The sequence below is a fragment of the Sylvia atricapilla genome, chromosome 5 (assembly GCF_009819655.1).
Source record: "Sylvia atricapilla isolate bSylAtr1 chromosome 5, bSylAtr1.pri, whole genome shotgun sequence".
NCBI lineage: Eukaryota > Metazoa > Chordata > Aves > Passeriformes > Sylviidae > Sylvia > Sylvia atricapilla.
In genome coordinates this window covers 44,719,628-44,742,118 of record NC_089144.1, presented here as the reverse complement: position 1 = coordinate 44,742,118, position 22,491 = coordinate 44,719,628, and the positions used below count along the sequence as shown (strand labels likewise).

General features: G+C 44.8%; 1 protein-coding gene across 1 annotated transcript in view; it reads left to right on the top strand.

Annotated features, from left to right (window-relative positions):
• Positions 1-22,491, top strand: part of NTN4 (netrin 4) — a 48,017-nt gene that overhangs the window by 5,757 nt on the left and 19,769 nt on the right. The window contains exon 3 of the mRNA XM_066319302.1: positions 15,274-15,543. Coding sequence (XP_066175399.1) covers positions 15,274-15,543 — 270 coding nt within the window. The remainder of the gene's footprint in view (positions 1-15,273; positions 15,544-22,491) is intronic.

Below are 22,491 nucleotides of genomic sequence, written 5' to 3'. Positions count from 1 at the left end.
GGGCTAACTACAAAGTAAGACCTACAAAAGGAAGAATGTATGTACACCACTGGGAATTTCTCAGGCCCTCAGTACTTGCATCCAACCACCTGAATCAAAAAGTTATGCCAGCCTGTGATGGAGGGCAGGGAGAAATCCACAGCTCTTAGGCCAGCCAGTGGGACTTCTTTTGGGTATGTGACTTGTATGCTCCTTTTTTAGCTTTCCAGGGATTTTTACTCAGGGATGAGAAAGCCAGGGCATCCTACAAGGCAGTATTTGCCTCACTGGTATTGGGTCCTGTGTTGCACCATCCTGGTGCAGTTTTCATTGTGGTCACTGCACACAGGATGGTGGCTGTGTCTGGAGAGAACCTGTACATATCCTGACCTTGGCAAAGCTCCTCTCTGGGCTGGTGCAATGTGGGGAAAGTAGAATCAAGGTCTTTTGTGTAGAAACCAGTGCCTGTCTCAAGAAGAAAAGTAATTTGGTGGTGTTTGATGCATCTGCAGTAGCATGCTGCAAAGAGAGGCTATGTACTGAGCTTGCTCCTGTGGGACCTCTTCTTTTGGCATCACTTTAGTCTGTGTTATTGCAAAGAAGCTATAAAAGTCAAGAGCATTTAATTGTTCCAAGTTTTAAACAAATATTGCATCCAAGGAGCTGAAGCGTACAAGATTTTGCTCACATGGTACACTTCAGTTCCTGCACTTAAACACCACTTTTTACCTGCAAAGTAACAGCAGCAGCTCTCCAGATGGCAAGCCTGCATGCTTAGCAAATATCACATTTAATTTATTACAGTGTGCTGCATTCCAGCAATTACTAGTAGCTGCCAATAGCAACATGTATCTGACCTAAAGAAACATCAGAGTTTTGTGTTCTGTTTGGAGTTATGTTGTGCTTTACTCCCACTTTGGTAGCACCTAATTTCAGACATATGGAAACAGTAATTTCACTTGAAACAGTGGTTTCAAATATGCGGTCATCCAAAATGTCAGTGTCTGAAGGGTATTACTCATTACTCTGAAGGGTATGATTGGTTTTCTTTAAAGCATAGCCACAAATTCTGTGAGTGCCACTGGATTTCTTTTTTAACTTTTTAGATTTTTTTTTAAGCTGTGATGTAACAACTGTAACCCCTGATCCAAACCATGTGTCACACTGTCTTTTTACTGCTTTCTCACACTTCAGACATTTCAATGCCACATGTGCATTTCTGGGCACAGCGTTGAGGATTTTGCGAGAGTCTGGGGTCTCTCTGAATGCTGTTGGCAGCTCACTCACTACTGTCTATCGCCTTGGATGAGTAGTTTGTCTCACGTGAGGCCTCAGGTGGTGGTGACTTGCCCCAAATATCACTGGAGTTTGGCACAGACCTATGGCTTGTTGGTCTGGTGGTTTCTGGTTTTACCCTCTGTAAAGAACAGGCAGTGCTGATCCACCTGCATTTCTGCTGATTGTTATGGTGCCAGCAAGCCCCAGTTCAAGGCAGCAGTGACAGAACCTCACAGTACTCAGGGGATTAGGGGCTTTTTTCAATATATCACCTGTCTTAATTTGGGTCAAAGGTGTATCTGCTTCACTCTTTATTAAAAAGAAATATCAGACTTTTTTGCATTCTGTCCTCATCATTATGGGTCATTCCTTAGATGCCTACTTCAATTCTTATGACAAAAATCCTCCCTCATCAGAATTTGCTATGTTGTTGTTCTTGAAGGAGATTTATGATAGTGTAGAAAACAAGCTGACAAGTCTCTAGGTTCATTTCAAAGACCCAGACCTCAGAAATGGCTCTGGGAGATGCCTTTCATCCTTCTGTAGCAGTGTGGCCCTGGGCTTGTCTTTGCAGTGGTGGGACTGGGGTGCTGAAGAGCACTGGGAGACCGATACTTTTGGAAGGTGGCATGGTGCTGCAGTCACCTCAGCTGGGTGCCACCTCAGCAGTGGGAACCAGAGGAGGTAATTATGTCACACACCATGTGTGGTCTATTGATAAATATGGTCTACGGATAAAATCCCCTCATCAGGGACTTGGCAGGTCCGTGCTCTTCTTTGCTAACTGTCCCTAATGCAGCAAGTCTGCAAGTCCACCAGACATGGTTATCTCTAATGTGGATGCGTCTCCAGCCTGAGGCAGGCAAGAGATGGAGGAGCAACAACAGCCCAGTGGCGGAGTAGGAAGGAAAGGACAAATCTGGGCAGAACTGCCAAGCAAAGAGCTTGAAGGCTGTACTGATGTCAGGAGCACTGCACTAAAATTCCCTGGGTTTGTTCTAAGTTGTTTTCTTGGTGGAAGTAAGCTTGAGTTCACAGGTCAGCATGGGGCCAGAGAGCTCAGGCGCTCTGCTGAGTTGAGCCCCATACCAGGGCAGTCTGACCTTGTGCAAAGAAGAACCAGTTTCAACAACCAAAGTAGTCATTGATTTCTCTGCAGGTATACAGAAGCCAAACAAACCAACCGAGCCTCTCCTCAGTAGGGAACAGGAAAGGAGGCAGAAGGTGGGTGCCCACCTCCTGCCCTGGCATCCCAGCCTTGGTACAGCCAACCTGGGTTTCCAGCTAGCTTCAAGCATCTGCCTATTTGAGGAGTAGGATTTGCAACACTGTAAAGGGGACGCATTCCCTTGTCAGGGAATAATTTCAGATTAGCTGCATGCAGGGAGGTCATTACAGACTTCCCCTATGCTTAATATAGTGCATTAATTGTTTCACAACAGCAGTTTGTTTAGCATAGGCAGAAACCTCTAAATGTTAGCCTTGCATCACCAGTGTTTTAAGAGAAAGGCTATGGCCAAGTTTTAGCCTGAATCATACAAAAATGCTGCAACTGCTGAGTATTTTCGGTTTTTTCCAGGGTGTAACCCTTCAGCCACGTTATTGCAAGGGAAATCAGAACTGGATTCACCAGCCAAACATAATCTGATCTAAGTAAACAAGATGCAGAAATAAACTCTTTCAGCTTCATGCTGAGACAGGAATACTAATTTTACTAATATGCATAAAAAGCTATCTTCCCTCCCTTAGTTCAGATCATATTAATATTTCCTTTTCAACACACTAATCTTAAAATTGTCCTTGGCTAGGGATCATTATTGGAGGCTCATCCACAAGGGGCCCTTAGCAGATGTTAATTCTTTAACTGTGAGTGAGAGTGACTGTCCACTCTGCAATGCAATTATCTCATTCACTTTACATTCCCATCTGTGGTCAATTCAGATTAGCTCGCCTGAGTGTCCCCATTTAGACAAGCTCCAGGATAAAAGGGCTTACTGAAGCAGAGTCTCCTTGACAAGATTTTAGTAAATTAGTAACTTATTTTAGTGTTCATCGATTCAGAATACTGCTAATAAATCTCTTGGAGACCTCAGCTATTGTTGCTGTTTGCTATTTATAGAAGAGGCATATTTGCAGATTGACTGTATTCCAGCAACAAATTCTAACATGCTTTTAACTTTTGAAACATCACATTACCACTGTTTTGCTGTGGGATGTGTGTCTTACTGAGCATTTTATTGATCTTGTGCCTTCTGTAGCAGAAAAACCTTCATATGTTTTGCCTTTCTCTGTTACTGCACGCAGCCTGCTTCTCTTCCGTGAGGATTTGGACACCAGTCCTACTGGTTTTACCTGAAATTAGGTGTGTAGAGCAGAAGTAAATTGTGTATTTCTACTCAGAAGTCTGACCATGACAGACAGTGAGTGGTTGTAACACTCGCTGCTGAAACAAACAGGAGTTAAAGACAGTCAGTAACTTTTATTTTTGAGTGCTGATTTTGGGTTGTAGAAACTTCTGGTTGGGGTTTTTTTTTAATATATTTTATGCCTGAATAAGCTTGGGTTTCAAGCTTATCGTTGTTGTCTTTAACCAAAGCTACATTTTAGTTGTGCTGAAGTCCTTCAAGGATCTTGTGGGTAACAGTTTTCAGTTCAGTCACTTGCAGGACTTCACAAAGAATCTGGGCAAATATGTGAGAATAACCTCAAAACAGCCTGGGATGTCAACCTAGTAGAGAGTTGCAAACATCTTTTTTAATTGTCCTGTACTACTGACATCTGCACAGAGAAAACAAAGTCCCAAACTGATGAGAAGGAAAGAGGGATCTTGGCAGGCGTTCAGCAGTGCTCAGGATGTGAGAGGACATACATAGGGAAGTATGTTTTCAAGTCCCATCTCTACACTTTGTAGAAGTGCACTTTGTAGGAAAACGACCTCTTTAACAGCAGCTTCCTGATCATCTTATTTTTGGAAAAACACAAATTGTTGGGCTCTGTTGAGAAGTGCCATGTGCAAAGGAGAGTCTGTTCAGCTAGGGGTGGTTGGGATGATGGGCAAACCCTGTCCAGCTCTTTGCATTATATCACTAGATCTAGGAAGACATGAGGACCATTGTTTCATAAGCTCAAGAATAATGATTTCTAGGGGAATAGGTAATGAAATGATGGAAATGAGGCTAGACTGGGGTCAATGAAATTATATAGGAGCCTAGAAATCCCAGGCTGTGGCAGCTGGCAGTAGCAGCACACCAGCAGAACACCATCTCACACCAGCCACCTTGCTGATGGCTGTGGTGAAGTGCATCCCTTGGTTTGGTCCTCAAGCTTTCCTTCCTGCAGGGAAGCCCATCTTCCCAAGCACTATGGGAAGTTTCCAAGGCCGTGCAAGTTTCCAACAGTGGAGGAGAGGAGACTTGCCCTTTAAATAATGGGGCAACAAAAAGCTAATCAGGGGGAAAGGGGAAACTTTAGCTTAGTTTTCACCTGTGCCTGGGAAAACAAGAGACAAGGGCCATTCTGGGCACATGTGGAGGTGAACCTTCAGTCTCTGACAAATTTTACCATGAAAGATACTATAGAGTTCGGTCACAGCAGGGATGGCAAGGCAGCCAGCACCTTCCTTTTAAGTCTTCTCTGTGTGGAGTACCAGGCATGATACTGCCAGATCTGTGGGCCAGGTTGTGACAAATCCCTCCCCCTCTCCCACAGGCCATCCTAGAGGAGTCACATGTCCCCTTATGAGGGCTTCTCAATGCTCAGCATCTCAGAAGGACAAGAGCATGTGAAGACCAACCTGCCCCATGACCCTCTGCATGATTTTGCCCATTGCAACTTGCCCATAGGATTGTCTCCTTCCTGGATTTCCCAGTGCTGTTGGCACTTGGGGGTTGGCCCTTTGCTTGGCCAGTTCTTGAAATGCAGCCGCCTCTGGGATGGAGCATAGCCAGTGTTTAACAGTGCACATCGGCAGTCCCCTGTTTGGAACAGCAAGTTTATAACAACTGCTTCTGGATCGACCTCCAATTACAGCTAAAACAAATTATTCTTTGGAGGGAACTTGACCAGTCTGTGAAAGGGGGAATATTGTAGGCTGCCAAGAGCAGGAGCAAATGGGTCCCAGGGCTCCAGGAGACCCTTTCCAAACTTCTTATGTCGGACGTGAAGAGCACTGTACCCACATGAAACAAGAGGAGTTTGGATAGGCAGAGTTTAATTCTCTAAATTGGCATCTGGCCTTGTTAGCGGGACTATTGCTTCCCTTGAGAAAAGTGCCATGGGATTTTAACAGTGCCTCCGGAGCCTCTCTTCAGGGACTGCACCCCACTGCTTCATTTCACAGTTCATTTTTGGCATGAAGAGAAGGCTAGCTCACTTATTCAGCTCCCAGTTCTCTGGCTGGAAAGCAGGGCTGCCATGTTTCTCTTTGGGATTCCTGGATACAACTGGTTACATGGGAAGCATGTAACCTAAAACAGTGTATTGGCATGTCTCAGAAGTTTTGGATCAAAAGCTCGTCTGAGATTAATTGCCATGCAACAGTGGGTATTGGTGTGAGATACCCAGTCTAACAACATTCAAAATCCTACACAAGTGGTGAAGTTCTCAAACTGTCCATGGGCAACATTTCACAGGGAGAAAAGAAATTAATGTCCAGAACCCAGTTTACTAGATGCATATGCTATGAGTCTTTTACCACCAGTCTCTCTGCAGCATCCCTCATTCCAGTAATCAAAATCTATAGCTATGGGTTGAAAGAGGAGTGCTATTTCTTGTGACCTTTTTGACCACGTGTAGTTACATATAAATCCGACAGGTGTTCTTTTTCCTAGAATTAAGTGTAGCTCATGGTAGCTGGGTAGTTCAAGCAGACAGTCCAATAGACACGAAGCCTTTTCATTATAAACAAGAGCAATTGAAAAATATTCATGGAATTGTGTTACTCTTAGGCTGAAAGAAATCCCCTTGATCCTTAGTACCACTACAGTTACTGAAACACTGACCTGCTGCCTTTCAGGCTTTTGCAGTGGTGTGTTGTGCTCAGAAGCTGTTAAAGAGGTTATTCTACAGCCCTGGGGAGTGAGCCAGCTTTTCTTACAGCCCTGCCCATGAAGAAGCAAGTCTAGTTCTTTGTTTGGCTCTTTGGAGGTAGCTCCAGGTTTTTTTGGGGTCTTCCATATGCATAGCAGGTACTGCCAGCAGGCCAAGGCTGAGAATATAAATTTTTTATGGTGATAGGGAAAGGAGGGGAATTTCTGGAAGGAAGAGTACTTAAATATCATCTTACTTGTTGATGGGTCAAAGGACTTCATATAATCAGCTGAGGTGTGCTGGTTCAGTTTCCTGACTGGGCTAGCACAGCCTTGGAAACCGTGATTCTAAAGATGAGAAAAAGGCAGTAATTGTTTTCCTTGATAGTTCACAGCCAATGATATCATGCATCTGGAGGGTTTTGTGAGCCAAGAAACTGAGTGTTTCTCTCTGTTTGATGAGCAAAAGTAGTGGTTAAGCAAAATGACGCCATTGTGGAATAAATTATCAATTATTGAAGAAGCAGTATTAACCGGAGATGAAGAAATCTAAGAGGTTTGAGCTGTAGTGAGATTTTTCTGATAAGAACATTACTTTTATGATCATTGACTGCATGAAGACAGGAATGACCTAACAGTGTTTCATTTTCATCTAATGAAATTGTGTAGTTGAATGTTGAAGAAAAGCTGAGAAGATGGCTCTTATCTGGCTGATGATTTCCAGAGATTTCAAGGATCCTGGAGAAATCCCAAGGTTCTTCCCTAGCTATCCTTGCACCTCTTCCAGCCCCTCACTGGTCAGCTGCTGCATGCAAATTGGAGCTCTTCCTGTACAGCTCCTCACTTTTGAGAGTGGCAGAAGAATGCTTTGAGTTTCCCAAAAGATAAAAGTTACCTTGGTATAAATTAATTTGCGAGGGCTGATTTTTTGAAATAGTTGGATTTTCCTCCTGGAGTCTTTGTAAGATTGCATAACTTTTGAATGGTGAGGCAAGGGATTATCTGCCTTGATTTATGTCCTGAAAACACTGCAGCAGGGCTGGAGGCATGGGCTAAATGCTGTCTTATGTCAAATTATATGATGGTGCCCTGTTAAGGCTGCTGCAGGAGTGCCATTTCTGCAGCATCTCAATGAGCTCAGGGACTGCTGCTGGTGGTACACAGTGGGTTTCTGTCATGGTTGCTTGGGGATGTTGATCAAATGCCAAACACTGTGGCCTGCAAGATTCCAGTGTGATCTTACTGTCTCTGATGGTCTCCGCTCGGCAGTGGCAAGGCAGGTTTTCCAATTTCTATTGCTGTTTCACCTCATTCAGGTGATGCTGAAATGTGCACCATGGGGGCAGTCAGAGCTCGCCACAAGAAAAAGAGGCTCTTCTTCCCTGCAGTCCACTTGGTCTGACAGGCAGAAAAATAAAGAAGTGTTTCAGAGGATCTGGTGGGTAATACCTGCCCAGCTTAGGCTGATGAACTTTCCATACCATGTGATTTATATGTAGCATCTGCCAAAAGCAGATTTGTCTTTTTTTTAGCCTAGAGTCATTGCAATGAACATAGAACAGAGATGCACATTGGTTTCTCTCCTAAAATCTTGTTGCTTGCTGTGGTAATATATGAAATAAGTCTATTTTGTCACTAGAAGATACCAGCATTGTGGCTCTATCAGCCTTCTTCATGGGGGGTAGTAGTTGAACAGGCTTTATTTTGTGAAGCAATGAGTTTGTTTTCTTAAAACTTTCAGGAGCCTAACACCTTTAAGTTGTATCTCCAAAAGGTGGTTGAAGTTAGACAGTGGTTTCAGAGGTTTTTAGAGTGGACTGCTGGGCAGGGACATGGATACACATGCAGCGCAATGGCACAGGGCCTATTTTTGTAGGGAACTAACTTTGCAAGCAAAATATTCCTCTGTAGACACAGCTCTTCCCTCCAGGAAAAGCCAAGGAGAGCCTGGCAGATTTACACCAGACTGATGCAGAAAATCCCAGAAACTAAAATACTGACCAGGAGGGTAAATGCTAACATGGAGTTGCACCCTCGATACTGAAAGTGAGAGACAAAAGAAGCTGCCTGCAGAGTATGTGTACTTCTCTCTCAGAAGGCGTATGAGGGCAGGGAATCTGCTGGCTGCTGCCAGCACTAGGTCTGGTGTTTAGACCGTGCATTTGACAGTAGGTGTGCCTGAGCTGCTCCTGCTGAGAGAGCCCTGTTAAACCAGGCAGCTCCTGCGTCTGAGGCTTCACACTGTAAAAAGAAAAAAGATCCCCAAAGGTGTCAGGGCAAGCAGGACGGTCCGTGTTCCCCAAAGGTACCAAATTAGATTAATTGCTGCAGCTTGAGTCTTGCTGCTTGACAAAGCAGATCTTGAAAGTCAAGACATCCTCATAGTGACAATAAGACAGTCTCACCTCAGTCTTCCCTGCCCGTGGTGTGGTGTGAGAAAATTAATTACTCTTTCCTGGGAAGGCACAAGGGGACAAGCACAGAACAGTCTTAGCTCCAAGGTTCCTCTGCAGCACTGAAGGTGATTTAGCAGGGGGATGGAAAAGAGGTGTGAGAACACTCTCTTTGAAAGGGGAGCACCTGACTGGCATTGCATTTCTGCAGTTAAATTTACATCCAGCTCCATCAGTCAGGCTTCTGTGGTGATGATGAGCTTATTGCTCCTAGTACATTTCCTGGGTGGAAGCTGGAAGCTGAAAGCTGACGCTGTGGCAGGTTGACAGTTGGCACACATATTGCATCCTTATTAATATTTTCCATTACATATTTCTACAAACCAGTCTTATTGCTCCCTGGTGGCTTTCCGTAATATTTACCAAGAGAATTGACTACTTATAACTTTAACATCTATTGAGCAGGAAAACTCAATTGCCACAATAAAATTTCCCTACTAAGCTTCTCTGAACAACACCAGCCAAGGCTGAAAGGAGTTGCCACCTTTGGGTAGTGCCTACAGGAGAGTTCCTGAGCTGTTGGACAGGCTGGGCTGGCTGTGAAGGGAGGAGCAGGGGGACAAGGTGCAGGCAGGCAATGGCTGGGGAAAGGCAGAAGTGTACCATGCAGCAGATATAGCATGGACTATTTCAGCTTGTGCCATTGTTGGAAGTGACAGCCAAGGTCTGTGAGCACAAGCAGATGTGAGGCAATGCTGGGCACAGCTGGGAATCCCAGGACCAGGATGTCAGAGACAAGGGCTCACTTTCACTTCAGTCCCAGCACCGGGCAAGTTGTGCCTAACCTCAGCTGCTTGTTGTGCTTGAGGGAAATTACTCAGGAGGCAAAGGGCTGATGTTCTGGATGTGCTGGCAGAGCTCCACCACTGCATTTACTGCCTACATTTTCAGAGCCTTGTCCAGGCACTAAATAAATCAGATCACTTCCAGTGATGTGGAGGTTCCACAGAGCCCTAGAATACAGGCCAATTAAGCGCATTTATTTAGTGCCTACATACCAGGAGTCACTGCAGACTCCTAATGCAAACTTAAACTTTTCTGTTAAACACTTACTTAGACATCATACACACTTTTGTAAAGTGGTGCGCATTCCTCATTGCTTTTGCTGTCTATCTGGATAAGACAACAAACTTTACATTCTTTTTATTCATACTGTTTTTTCATTGTTCCTGTAAAATGCATTGAAAGGGATAAATCTACCAGCAAAAATCAAATAAATCACTGCTGAATTTATCAAATGCCCCTGAGCTAATTGCAAGAATCACTAATATGGATATGTCATTATTGTAGAGTACTTTTAGATACATTTTCACGCATCCAGGTCAGACAATACAGGGTAGAGTTCATCAGTCTCTTTGGGAAAGTAACTACACCTCACTTCATGCAGTGTTACCACCCCGGTTTTCATTTACAACCAAGTAAAAATGTGGTTATGTTTTTAGTAAATGTTTATTGCTTTTATTTCTGCCGTATTCCTGTTTGTTGGCTTGTTCCCATGTGTGTATGATTCTTGAGTCTTCTATCCATTTGTTCTCTCTGTTTGTAATTTATGGATGTTGCCGTTTCATCTCCTGCTGCCTTCCTGGCTGAGGCCAGGCTCCCAGTTGGAGGTTGGAGCGTGGCAGCTCTGGCCAGGCACAGGGACCCAGGGAAGGGGCACATGCACAGCAGCTGCAAGATCCTGTGCAAAGCCTCTGTAATTGTGCCTGTTTCTGAAGGTCTGTGACGAAGAAACTTTTTGTGGATCACCATGTCTCTTCAATGTCACAGGCATTTGTATCCCAAAGGGTCACACTCCATTGCTCTGGGCATTTGCATCTTGACAAAGGTCCAGGCCCTTGCAGCTGCATTCAGTGGAGATGGGCCAGTGACTATTTGAGAAACCTTTGCTCCTGGCAAGTCTTTAATTGGTTTTGTTGACTTCCTCAGGCAACTTTGATTTCACAGCCTTGTTTTTTACTGTCAGAGAATCATTCATTAGCATTTTCTTGCCCACTGAGGAGACATATAGAAAGATGTCCTTTCATTGCCTCTCACATGTAAACATATTAGGGTACTTCTTGCAAAGGGACTTTATGTATTTATATATCAAGGTCATTGTGGTGCAAGTGAGTGCACCACATCCATGGCTGCTGCTTTATTTATATACAGGGCTACATTACTGCACCTGCTTAATGGTGAGGAGTTCAGGCTTCTTCTGCCACTAGAACTTGTGAAATAATCAACAGAGCAAGAGTTGCTCATGACAACCCATAAGGAAATCCACACCCTGTGGAAATTTATTAGAGGCTGTCTATGTAAAGATGTGATCAGTGGTCTGGCTGAAGGGCAGAGTATTTTTACTCCATGGCACATGCAAGGTACTGTAGGACAGCTTATCCACTCCTGCTCCCTTAGAGTGGATTTGGCTTCCCCTGGGAGTGGAGTGGGCTCCCTCCTGCCACCAACATGCATCACACTAAGAGGGTCAGGTGAACCCCACCCTCTTGAGGCACAGCAGTGACATTCCTCACTCAGAGACGGCAGGCTACAGCTCCTATTTGGCTGTGTAGAGAGACCACCAACCACCATGGCAAAAAAAAATCTCTTCACAACTTTTAAACCACTCCTCAATTGATGTTGTTTCATGCAAAGGTTGCTCTTATAGCACATGGGATCAACAGCATCATTCCACATGTCAACAGAAGGAACATTAACCCAAGGACTAGATATTATGTTTCTTAGCGGTTCTGTTTGCCTCCTGGTTTGTGACATGAGTTATTGCTGGATACTTAATTTTAAATGGAAGCTTTAAAGATTCAGTTGCTGGGACTGTATATAAGAAAAATCCCAAATGTTGTAAGATTTTTTGTGAGCTAGCAACAGTGGGAATGAAAACATCTTTCTGGTAGGATATAATGATATAATATAGATGTAAAACACAGAAATGCAGGAGTGCTTCAATGTATTACTTCTGACTTGTTTTACAAAATGTAATATTTTAATTAGTGCATACATTTCAGAACTGCTGATGTGAAGATCAGGGCCTCCCACACTTTGCTGTCATACATACATATGTATGACATATGTATGTATGTCATACATATGTATGTATGTAGTCAGTAGGGCTGATTACTGCATAAGTCACATCATCTGCCTAACACTATGGTGCTGGGGTTTGATGTTTTGTTAGAAGGCCTCATATACAGAGACAGACTTGAGTGGGAAAGAAGAAGTCTGGTGACCCTGGGATAATTACTGGTGAGGCTTGCTCCCACAGAGTGGCTGGGGACCACTGTGCAACAGAGTTCTGGCTGGACAGTGGCACCAGGGAGATAATGGGCTTGTAAACCCACATCATCAGATGCACACACATGTTGACAAAGTGTTCTTTTCCAATTTTTGCTACACCCTTTCCCTACACAGCTAAAACTATACAATATTTTGGTTGAGGAGACCTCTGACTGCAGTAGCTGGGAGTTGCCACCAGAACCAGAGGTGTGAAAACCCGGAACCCGGTTAGGTCTGCTGTGCAAACCATGGTTCGTTAGTAGAGAGGATGCTGAAGCCCTGTGCCCATCATACTGGTGGGACAATTGCATGGAAAAGCCAAAGAAGAGGTAAAAGCAGGAAATCTGGCAGTGCATATGTGTGTATGTGTGGTTGGGCTGCTGGAAAGCACAGGGGTGCAAACCCATGACGGCTGTGTGAGACCAGTGATGTGCAGACTCCTGAGACCAGCTGGGATAAATTAGTGATGTTAACAACTGAACAGGGAAATCTTGCTGGTAAACACATCCTTATCCTTATTATGCAGTGTCTGAGGGCTTGCAGAATCCCAGCTGAATCTGCTGTGTCAGAGCAGAAGATTGCAATTTGTATGATACCCTTCATATTATAATGACCAGTTAGTATTTTGTTAAAGCAGGGCTGTTGGGGTCTGGGATGGAGGGATGGGGATGTCTACTGTCCTGGCAGCACTGAGACCAGGCTCACTGTTACATGGCTGCAGGGCACAGTGTAGATCCCCAGGCCAGAGCTGCTGGGCACAGCCAGAGCAATACATGACAGCCAGGGGGGAGCAGCTGAGAGCCTGCAGCCCCTGGGAATTACAGATAGAGCTCATGTTTAGCATCACTGTTTTCAAGTAGCCATAAAAAGAAATGTTTGTAGCATTTTAGGGTCTGAGCAGGAATACTGGCTCCATTGAAATCAGCAGCATAACTCCCCCTGAATTCCACACAGACAAGATTTAATTCTGTCAGTGCAGAGGCACTCGGGGTTATTGATTTCCTTGCTGCTGTTGTCTTTACTAGAACCACAAACATCAGTCACATGCATTAAACAGGGATAGATAAACATGGGAAACTGAAAACATAAGAGGAAAGTCTCCACCTCCATCTAGCATAAATTGTTCCCATTTATATAGTTTCTTTCCTGCTCTCATCTGAATTAGGACAAAGAAAGAATTCTCTGAGATGCAATTTATGTAATATCAAGAAACCCAAAATGCTAGTTTTTAACAAAAATTTTTGACCCAGCATTTTCTATCAACTCCATTCAAAAAAAATCAATGTCTCCAGTTCGGATTTTTTCCAAAGAATTTTCTTTCCATATATGAAAGCATCTTGTGTTCACAAAACCACTAGTCAGTAAATGTGATCAGAATAGCATTGATCTAAACTTGGGTAAATAGCAAGCCTTGGGTAGAGGTGCAGGACTTGATAGCTGGGGTTCAATTGGGTTTTGTTGATATCTGGTTTATATTTTTATTTTAGAGAAGAACAAAAAGCTCTGTATATCCCTGAAAGAGAAGGGGGGGAAAGACCTCTTTTGAAATGTGTTAATGTTTATTAATACTCCCTCACCGAATTCAACGCTTTTGCACAAGGAACATGCTCACCAGCCCTGTCCTCTGACCACCTTTCCTAGTTAAAGTTCTCTCTTATCTGTGTCTTTCTGGCAGAAGACGTTCAGATACCTCTGGGAGGGAGTGTTTGCAGGAGAGTAGTGCAGAATTGCAGTCATGGTGTGTCTGCCAGTATGCAACGCCCAGCCCTGGCGTGGCCGAGCCCAGCCCCGGCACAGCAGAGCTCTGCTGTCACCAGCGTGCTGGTGGCCACTGTGCTTGGCAGGCTGGCGGGGCGCAAAAGCATGCTGCCGCCATTCAGCTTCAAAACAAGGGCTGTGTCTCCTTCCAAGCCGACACAAAGCTTCCTCTGGCTGGATTCTGGCAGCTCTGGAGAAAAGCCAGGTCCCAGCCAGGAGCAGTGCCAGCAGTGGTGGGGCTGATGGAAGCAGCAGCTGGTAGGCAAAGCCTGTGGGCAGGCCAGCTGGCAGCACTGTGGTCATTATTTCCAGGATCTGTGGATCCTGGTCAAATAAAAGGGAAGCCTTCATCAGCTGAAGCGTATCAGCCTCTTTCTTTGGAAGGAGTGGATTTACGGGTAGGAGGCTGTGATCCCTGATAGTGACAGCAGCAAGTTGGTGCCCTGCCTCTCACAGGGCAAGAAACAATGGTCACCTCCTTGCTGCCTGCAAGAGGCTGGCCAGCGTTTTGGGTGGCATGGGTGGTTTCAGTGGGGCAGCACTGTAGTTTGAGGAGGTTTTAAGTCACTGCTGGGAGTAGTGCATTGAGTCGTTAGGCTGCATCACACCTTCAAGCACTAAAGTGATTTGATCAAATGTCGTCTACAATTATTGTAGTTTATCAAGCCGTTGGTGACTGTTCAGTGAAAAACGACTTAACTATTTGGCAAGTGTCACTGTAAATTGAATGTACCAGTAACTAATACATATCGTAGTTGTTTTATGTCAGTGGTAGCCATATAAAGTATATACTGTTTCTTATTTCTCATTGTAGACAAAAGAAAGTTAGACCAAAAACTTTAAAATAAGCTTTTTCAAGAAAATTGGTTATTTTTATCTAGTGCTCTCAATATTCAGCTTGAGCCAATATTTACCTATTCAATCAGACTGAAGTTAAAATAAAGAATGAATGGTAAGTATTTGTTTAAACTTTGGAAGTCCCCCTCTTTCTTTTCTTTCTTATCTTGGTATTCTTGATTATCAGCTTGCTGTCACTAATTGCCACACCTAATTACTTTTCCACTAGGAAGCAGCCTGCGACTGATAGGAACCAAATATTTGGAATTATGAGCTATATTTGTTTAAAAATATGCCCATTCTGTGACAAGGAATGTTAATGAAGAGTCCCCCACATGTGCATCACCCGGCAGAGTGCTGGTCCCTGTGCTGGGCCACAGCACATAGCAGGGCCACCCACCTCTGATTTGACTTAATGGCAAAAAGTCACTTGACGCCCATAAGGTCCTTACTTTTTGTGGAGAGGAATGTAAAGGATCATGGCGGGTCACCCCGTGTGCACTGATTTGGAGGGGGATTTGCTGCTCCCACCCCTTGCAGATGGGGAAGAGCATCACGAGAGCCTGGTGCATGCCCCCAGAGGGTGCTGTCATTGCCGTTCCACCCCACAGCCCACCCTGGGGCTAGCTGACACCCTCCTTCTGCTTCACCTGCTGTGTTTCTCCGCCCAGGTGATCTTCCGAGCGCTGTCTCCGCCTTACGCCGCGGAGAACCCGTACAGCGCGGAGGCGCAGGCCCTGCTGAAGATCACCAACCTGCGGGTGCGGCTGCTGGAGCGGCAGGGCTGCCCCTGCCTCCCGGCCCCACGGCCCCCGCCCTCCCTGCACTACGCCGTCTACGACTTCATCGTCAAGGGCAGCTGCTTCTGCAATGGCCATGCTGACCACTGCGTCCCTGTCGCTGGGTTCAAGCCCGTCAAGGCGGCCGGAGTTTTCCATGTGGTATGTACATGCACTGTAGGAAAGCAGAATTTTAAAAACGGTGAAGAGCATATACAGTATCGAGTATGGTGTAGGTCCAAGTATGCCATATTTGACGTGGGATGCCCTGGATTCCAAAAACAGTGAGCAGAAATGGTCTTTATAAAGGAGGTGGTCTCCATATGGGGCTCAAGTGCTGAACTTCCTTTATGTCTTGGTGTGGGACTCTCATCCTTTATAAGTGCTCCACAGTAATTTATTTATTTCAGGTAAGTCTTTAAAAATAATTAAATTGCTGCCACCCATCTTTCTCCAAATGCTAACTTGCAATAACACAATATGTAGAGGATAAAAAATGCAGAGCATTTTGGTAACAAAGAAGGAGAAGAGCTTCTCTGAAGATACAAGGGATCATGTGACTCTCATTGCTTCTGGAGGATCCAAGGATATTGGGTTGGGTCTTAAACCAAAGGGATAGAGATGGTTTTTGACTGTTACTCATGGGCTTTCTATTGCACTTTGCAATACCTTTCTCTGGATAAAAACCCTCTGCTCTGGTTTCAAGGGGACTGCCACTGAGCTCAAATTCCTAAGGACCCACCAAGACCTAAACTCCAGGGAAGCAAGAGCTACGAATCCATAGGGCAGGTGATGGGCACAACAGTGACTAACACATTGGATGTCTGTGGCATGGTATGCCTGCACCCTGCTGGTCCAGTCCAGGGACACTTGCCCACAGCACATCTTATTCTTTCTGCTCATCAAGGCTGGCTCTGAAAGCTCTGGCTTTGCTGGTGAAGGAGCAGTAGGGAAAGCAGAGTAGCCAAACTTACTGTGCTGAATAATGTTAGAAAGAGAAAGATCAGAAAAAGAAAAAGAAGGCAGCGAGTTAAGGTAAAGAGTCCAGCTCTTCGAGGAGCTCTCATTTCACTTAAATTACAGCCTCAGACGTGAAGCAGACAGGATGTTTCCCTTCTAATAGAGCTGGCCTTGCAACATCTTGAAAATATAGCAGTTTGAAAGCATGCAGTGCTGTGATTTATAAGACTGTTTCAAGTAGCACTGCTCTGCTTTCTGCAGATGTCCCCTGAGTGAAAGTGTTTGAAAGGAACTGTTTGCTCAGGATTATTTTAGCGGGATACAATTGCATGAGAGCGTGGCCTGGAGCACCACTGAGAGTTGTAACAGAGCCTGCAGCCAGAGAGGCTTCCTGTACAGCTACCACCTATGGCAACCATAGTGTGCAGGTAACAGACAGTGCTGTGGGAAGGAAGCAAGTGCCAAAATCACACTGAAAACAGAGCGAGAAATAGCAACAAACCCCTGCACTGGCCCTGAGGGGGAAATTCAACTCCAGTTATAAATGTTTATGTGGCAAGAGTCCCAAAGGTGACGTTTCTACAGAGAGGCTGACTCATTTTGCTGTGTCATACAGTGTTTTACTTACACCTCATCCTGCGTGTCCCATGAGGGATGTGCCAGTGTAGGGGTGACATAGCCCCATAGTTTGCAGGGAGGGTCAAGGCATGTTAAGAGCTTTCCTCTCCCAATACCACTTTTTCCATTATAGAGCTGGGGCAGTTTTGGCTGAGCCTAATCTGTGCCAGGCTCCTGTAGCATGAGGCTACTGCTGTTTGGGGACTGCATGGCACCTGCCTTGTGCAACCCAGCCTGAGGCTTGACAGTGCGTTATGTCAAGATTGGAAGAGAGAATTATTTCCAAGATAATAGGAAAAATTCATCACACACGTGAATGAACAGAAAAGGGACAGGAAAGATTGCAATGTCTATGGCTGTTTAGGTGGTGGAAGTCAGAAAACTTCTGAAAAGAGAGTAGGATTTCAGAGAGGGAGCATTTTTATACATTTCAGCTGAAAAACTCACAGAAAATATAATTCTGAAGAATTATGACCAGTCATTCAAGAAGGAGACGAAGACTTCTGTATGATCTTTATGGTAACTCTGTCTACCAAGGCTTTTATCAGAACCATCATGTAAAATGGAGGACAACAAAAGCAGGGAAGCACAACATCATTTCACAGTGTGGTTGTATAATCTGGCTCTGTTTTTATGCTTGTGTGGACAAGAGCCTGAAGACTCCTGAAGAATATGCTCTAAGTTAGAGAGTTAACATAAAAATTTAAGCATGTTTAAGATAATTTAATAAAAAACCAAACAACTTTTCCAAAAAATCTATATGCAAGTTTTCTTAACTCCCCACTTCTTTTCAGCCTGCAGGCAAAATCCTAACTGCAGCCTTAGTTTCAATCCCTGCTTGGCCAGCAGAAGGTCCAGATGTGATATATTTATTTTTCTCTTGGGCTGCTCTGGGCATTAAGCCAGGGTATCCCAGCAGCACTGGGCACAGCTGCCAGGTCTCAGCCAAATCTCACAAAGTGACCAGAAGCATTTCAGCCACCTTACCCAGAGATGATCTGACCAAAGAGCATGAGGATGTGAGAATGCTGGGGGCTGCTGCTTTGGCAGGTTTGATGCAGGATCCTGACCCAAGGGGCCAGGATGGTCAGCTTGGGACATGGGCCCAGCTTGCTGCCACAGGATTCCTCCTTGTGTATTTTTTTCTTGCAATCTCGGCAAATTGTGTGTTGATAAGGTGACAGTTTTGAAGGTAAATATTGTGAGTGGCTGAAGTGAGGCTACAAGTCCACTTGGCCATGAGATAATACTTACCTGGGACACCCTCAGGGTATGGGGTTGGAATGCAAACACGGTGGCTTCATGAACAGAGGGGTTTCTTCTGCCCTGGCAGAAGCAGCTCTAGCTTCATTTTCTAGGGTGGGGAAACCTCCGTCTGCAATCTACCTGAGTCAAAGTTCAATTTAACAGAGTCTGAGAAGAGATTTGTTTCTGTGTCCTCATCACTGTCTAGCTGCAAAACTCTCTATGATGCTCCTCTCCTCCTGGCAATTCCCACACGTACTATTTCTCCAAAAAGAGAATGGAATTTGTGTAGGAAAACCCTGGTTTTGTCTGAGTGTCAGAAATGTCATGTCAGCCTTTAGGTGAATTCTGACTATAGAGATGGAACTTCTGCTCTAGCAGAAGGTATATTTCCATGAGCTCCCCAGAGAAGACCTGGCTGCCTAGGATGGCAAGAGCTGCTCCTCATGGGTAGTATGATCCTGACTGTCCCTTGTTGTACACCTGGGTACAACAGACAACTGTCAGGTTGATACAGATACACTTTCTCTCTTTCGTGATTCTCCCAAATTTATTCAAAGGGTGACTGCTCAAATCTCATCAGCAACAGCCCAATGCATACCCAGGAAAAGATATGCATGTACAAACAGACCTCCTACCATACCATGCTAAGCAGTTGATCACTTTGTGAGCTGCATTACATGGCAAACCATAAATATGAGCAAACAAATGAATTCACATATATAGGAAATCCCTCCTGATCTTCAGTAGCCATGAGAAAACTGTTTTTATCTCTGATCTGTGGCAGAGGAGCTTCTCATCCTTTGCTAGTACTTCGGCACATGGAGCCATTGCACTTTATGCTTGGCCTCTTCCCAGCTAAAGCATGCCCACGGCCTGCTTGCAGCTGTGGCAAGTGGCATGCAAGAGGAGAGGCAAGCATCATGCAAGCCTGGAGATAAGTAGGGTCTTGCAATTTAGGACTCCAAAGTGGGGAAAGGAAACCCAGAGATACCTCACCTGGGCTGTGCAGTTCTGTCTCAAGGTAAGAGCTGGAGTTCATCCAACTCAGAGACTCCTTGGCCCTCCCTGAATGCAGATTCCTGCAAGATAGCCAGCTGATCTCTCCAGGCTTCTTCCGTAGTTATGAAGGTTGGGATCCTGGGTGGACTAAGTTACTCAGCTAAAGTGCTTCTGTGTAGTTAGGCAGGCTGAATATTCCCCCCTGCTTCCCATGTGGCCAACCCAATGGCTGTTATAAATTGTTATCATGCTACTGACATCAAAAGATGTTCAAGGTCTTCCAGAGCAACGCTGACAGAAGCCTATTGTACAAGGAATTAAAAACCCCACTGCACAGCCCCCACACCCTGGACAACAAGCTTTGTATTCTTTCACAAGAACGAGATAGGATATGAGAATTTTCTCATGCATAAATTTGGTAGTCCAGTGCTTTAGGAAAAGAATACCTCCCCATGTGCTGACAGTCACCAGTAGACATTGGTTCTAAAACTGGCACAGCAGTTTGAGCACAACACAGTTTAAAAGCTGTGGTTTGAGACTCAGTGTGAATGCTGCCATTTTCCCTCAGGCTAGTATCATGCCTGTTTTCCATGAAAGTTAAAAAAAAAAAAAAAAAAAAAAAAAAGAGAGAGAGAGAGAGAAAAGAATATAGTTTTAGCAGTTCCAAAAAGGAAATTCTATTAAAAGCAGTTGCCCCTCCCAGCTATTTAGACTGTTTACGCTATCAGGTCTTTGGGACATCGATTTTCTTTTAGTGTGCATTTGTGTTGGACTCCATATAGTGGATGAGTTCTTACGATAAAAATCAATTCATAACAGGTGACTGAAAGCATTTTTCCCCCAGTGCAGCATTCTTTATCACTGTCCAACATTTTGGAACATGATAAATATGGGGAAAAGGATTTTATAGGATTCAACTAAAGAAAAAGCACTACGTATTTGCGATGTGAAAGGAAGCACTGGAAGGTTATAATTTGGCAACAAAAGACCCTGGAAGGAAGCATGCCCTAGCAACTGTCTTTGTATAGAGAAATCAGTCGCTCGTTTATCTTACAGAAGGCAACTTTTGTAACACTGTTTGCATTGTGCCTTCTAATGACTGACATTGTGACAGGGCTGTCAAGCTAAGAAGGGGAACAGTGTGAAAGTGAACTGGGATATAAAGACCCCATGACAAAATGAAAAATGTTATAAGAAGGCCTTGCTGCTTAAATGAGTCAGGAGCCGTGTGAATGCTTAAAGGAGTGAGACATACTGGGAACTGTGTTTGTGTACTTAGTGATGCTCCATAATGATCCTAGTGGGTATGCCTTACAACTATCTATAAGTTGAGGTAAAGGAAAAGGGAAGAAAATATGTCCTCTTTCCCCTGTCGATGCACAGGGGTCACATTCTGCCTTCAGAAAGGTGCTGAGATGCTGGAGAAATCCTGAAGGCCAGGTATGTCATTTCCCCAGACTACCTTCTGTCCCAGCAGAGCTGCTTGCTGGTTTCTCAGCCCCGTCTCCCATCTGCTCTGTGGCATGACGTGGTATTTGCATGGCAGACCAGTCTTGTAAGTGGCCCTCCTACAGCTCTTACAGACATTAATTTTGCCCTGTGTAGACAGGTTGTTGGCTGTTTTTCACCTGCTGCCACTTTTCCTTGTATTACCCCTTCTTGTCCTATCTTTCTCATATTTCTAGCTCTCATAGTATTTCTTTATAACTAAAAAAGAATACATATCTGCCTATGAGCTGCAAGAAAGGGCTTGCTAGTATCCACCTTCTTTTGCTGTTTCCAATGCATAAAAATGTTTGCTGTCATGCTGGAATTATGTGAAAGAAAGAAGATATTTTCTTCAGTGGGATGAAGCTGGGTTGGAGAAACATTTTAAAGCAGGACTGGTTTAGGTGGTAGTCATTGTAAAGCTATTCTAGGAGAACAAATACATCAGCCTGAGGCCAGGTTTTGAATCACCTAGGTGTGACTTTTCATTAAACTTCTGTGAAAAAGGGATATGGAAAAGAAGGTACTAACTAAATGGTTACACTGAGAAGCAAGCGGTTAAAGACTCTGTTTCTCTCTGCTCCCTCGGTTTGACTGCCCCTTTAGGTGTTTAGCTTCTTTGTTACTGGGTCTGCACCCCACACTCTGCCTGGTTGAGAGGGACTGGGGCCACCACGAGACCTGAGGGGACCTTGGAGAGGCAAAGTTTCCTCAGTCCATTTAAGTAGCAATGCCGTAGAGGCACAGCGCCATTGGAGCTGGGAAACCTGCTGCCTTATCCAAAGCTTATTCCCAAAGATTTGAGTCTGGGTAGCTGCTTCTGAGACAGAAGTGGGGTCAACCGGGCCATTGCATCCCAAGCCTCTGCAGGTGTTCGCCCAAGCATGAATCCCACTGAGATTACGAGTCCCCAGCCCTGCAGTGAGCAGGGGCACTCAGGTTTGAAAAGTGGCAGGCTGGGCCACTGAACAGCCATGCTAGACCCTGCCCAGGTGAGCAGAGGGCATCTGGGATCCACAGGGGGATCTGCCCTTGAGAGGGGGCAGCTGATGGAGGCTGGTTGTGATAAACCCTGAGCAGCATCCTTATGATAAGAATGGGAAACATGTTTCTCCTGGCCAGGACAGGGCAGCACCTACTGGGTCGTGTGAGAGCCCAGGCCTATAGGGCCTCTGTGCTGGTCCTGTGCTTGCCTTTATGCAGACATCAGAATCATGCTATTCTGTTGTTTTTTAAGCTGTTCAGCCAGACCATTTGTTTCCTTTCACCCAGGCACATGGCACCTTTGCAAGCAATTAATACCAGGAGTGTAATGCCATGCTCTGCCTCTGGGTCTATCTAGATAAACACCAGCTGGCTTGATTTGCATCATCTTCAACTTGCAGCTCTCCTTGCCACAGCATGAGAGACCCCAAGCCTTCCATTGCTGCAACAGTTTTTTAATTACATAAAACCTCTTTCCTTAGAGTTCACAGACAGATTAATATTAATATATTGGTGCACAGCTATTCAGTGGTTTACTTATTAGCTCTGCATGCCAAATTAATGATGGCACAGCAGATTCTTGGGATACCGTCCTATTCTCTTTTATTTTCACCCATCTTCCTTATTTCAGCAATGCAGCATGCTCTATTATACATACAGTATTAGGCTTTCAGACAGTAGTGTTAGGCTACAGTACATACAGTACTTAGGCTTTCAGACAGTCCAAGCTCTTGCTCTTTGGAACCACGAATGCTTCTTGGTGGAGCATTTTGCTTTGCTCTCTGCTGGTGTCTTGGGATGCTTAATTCTTTG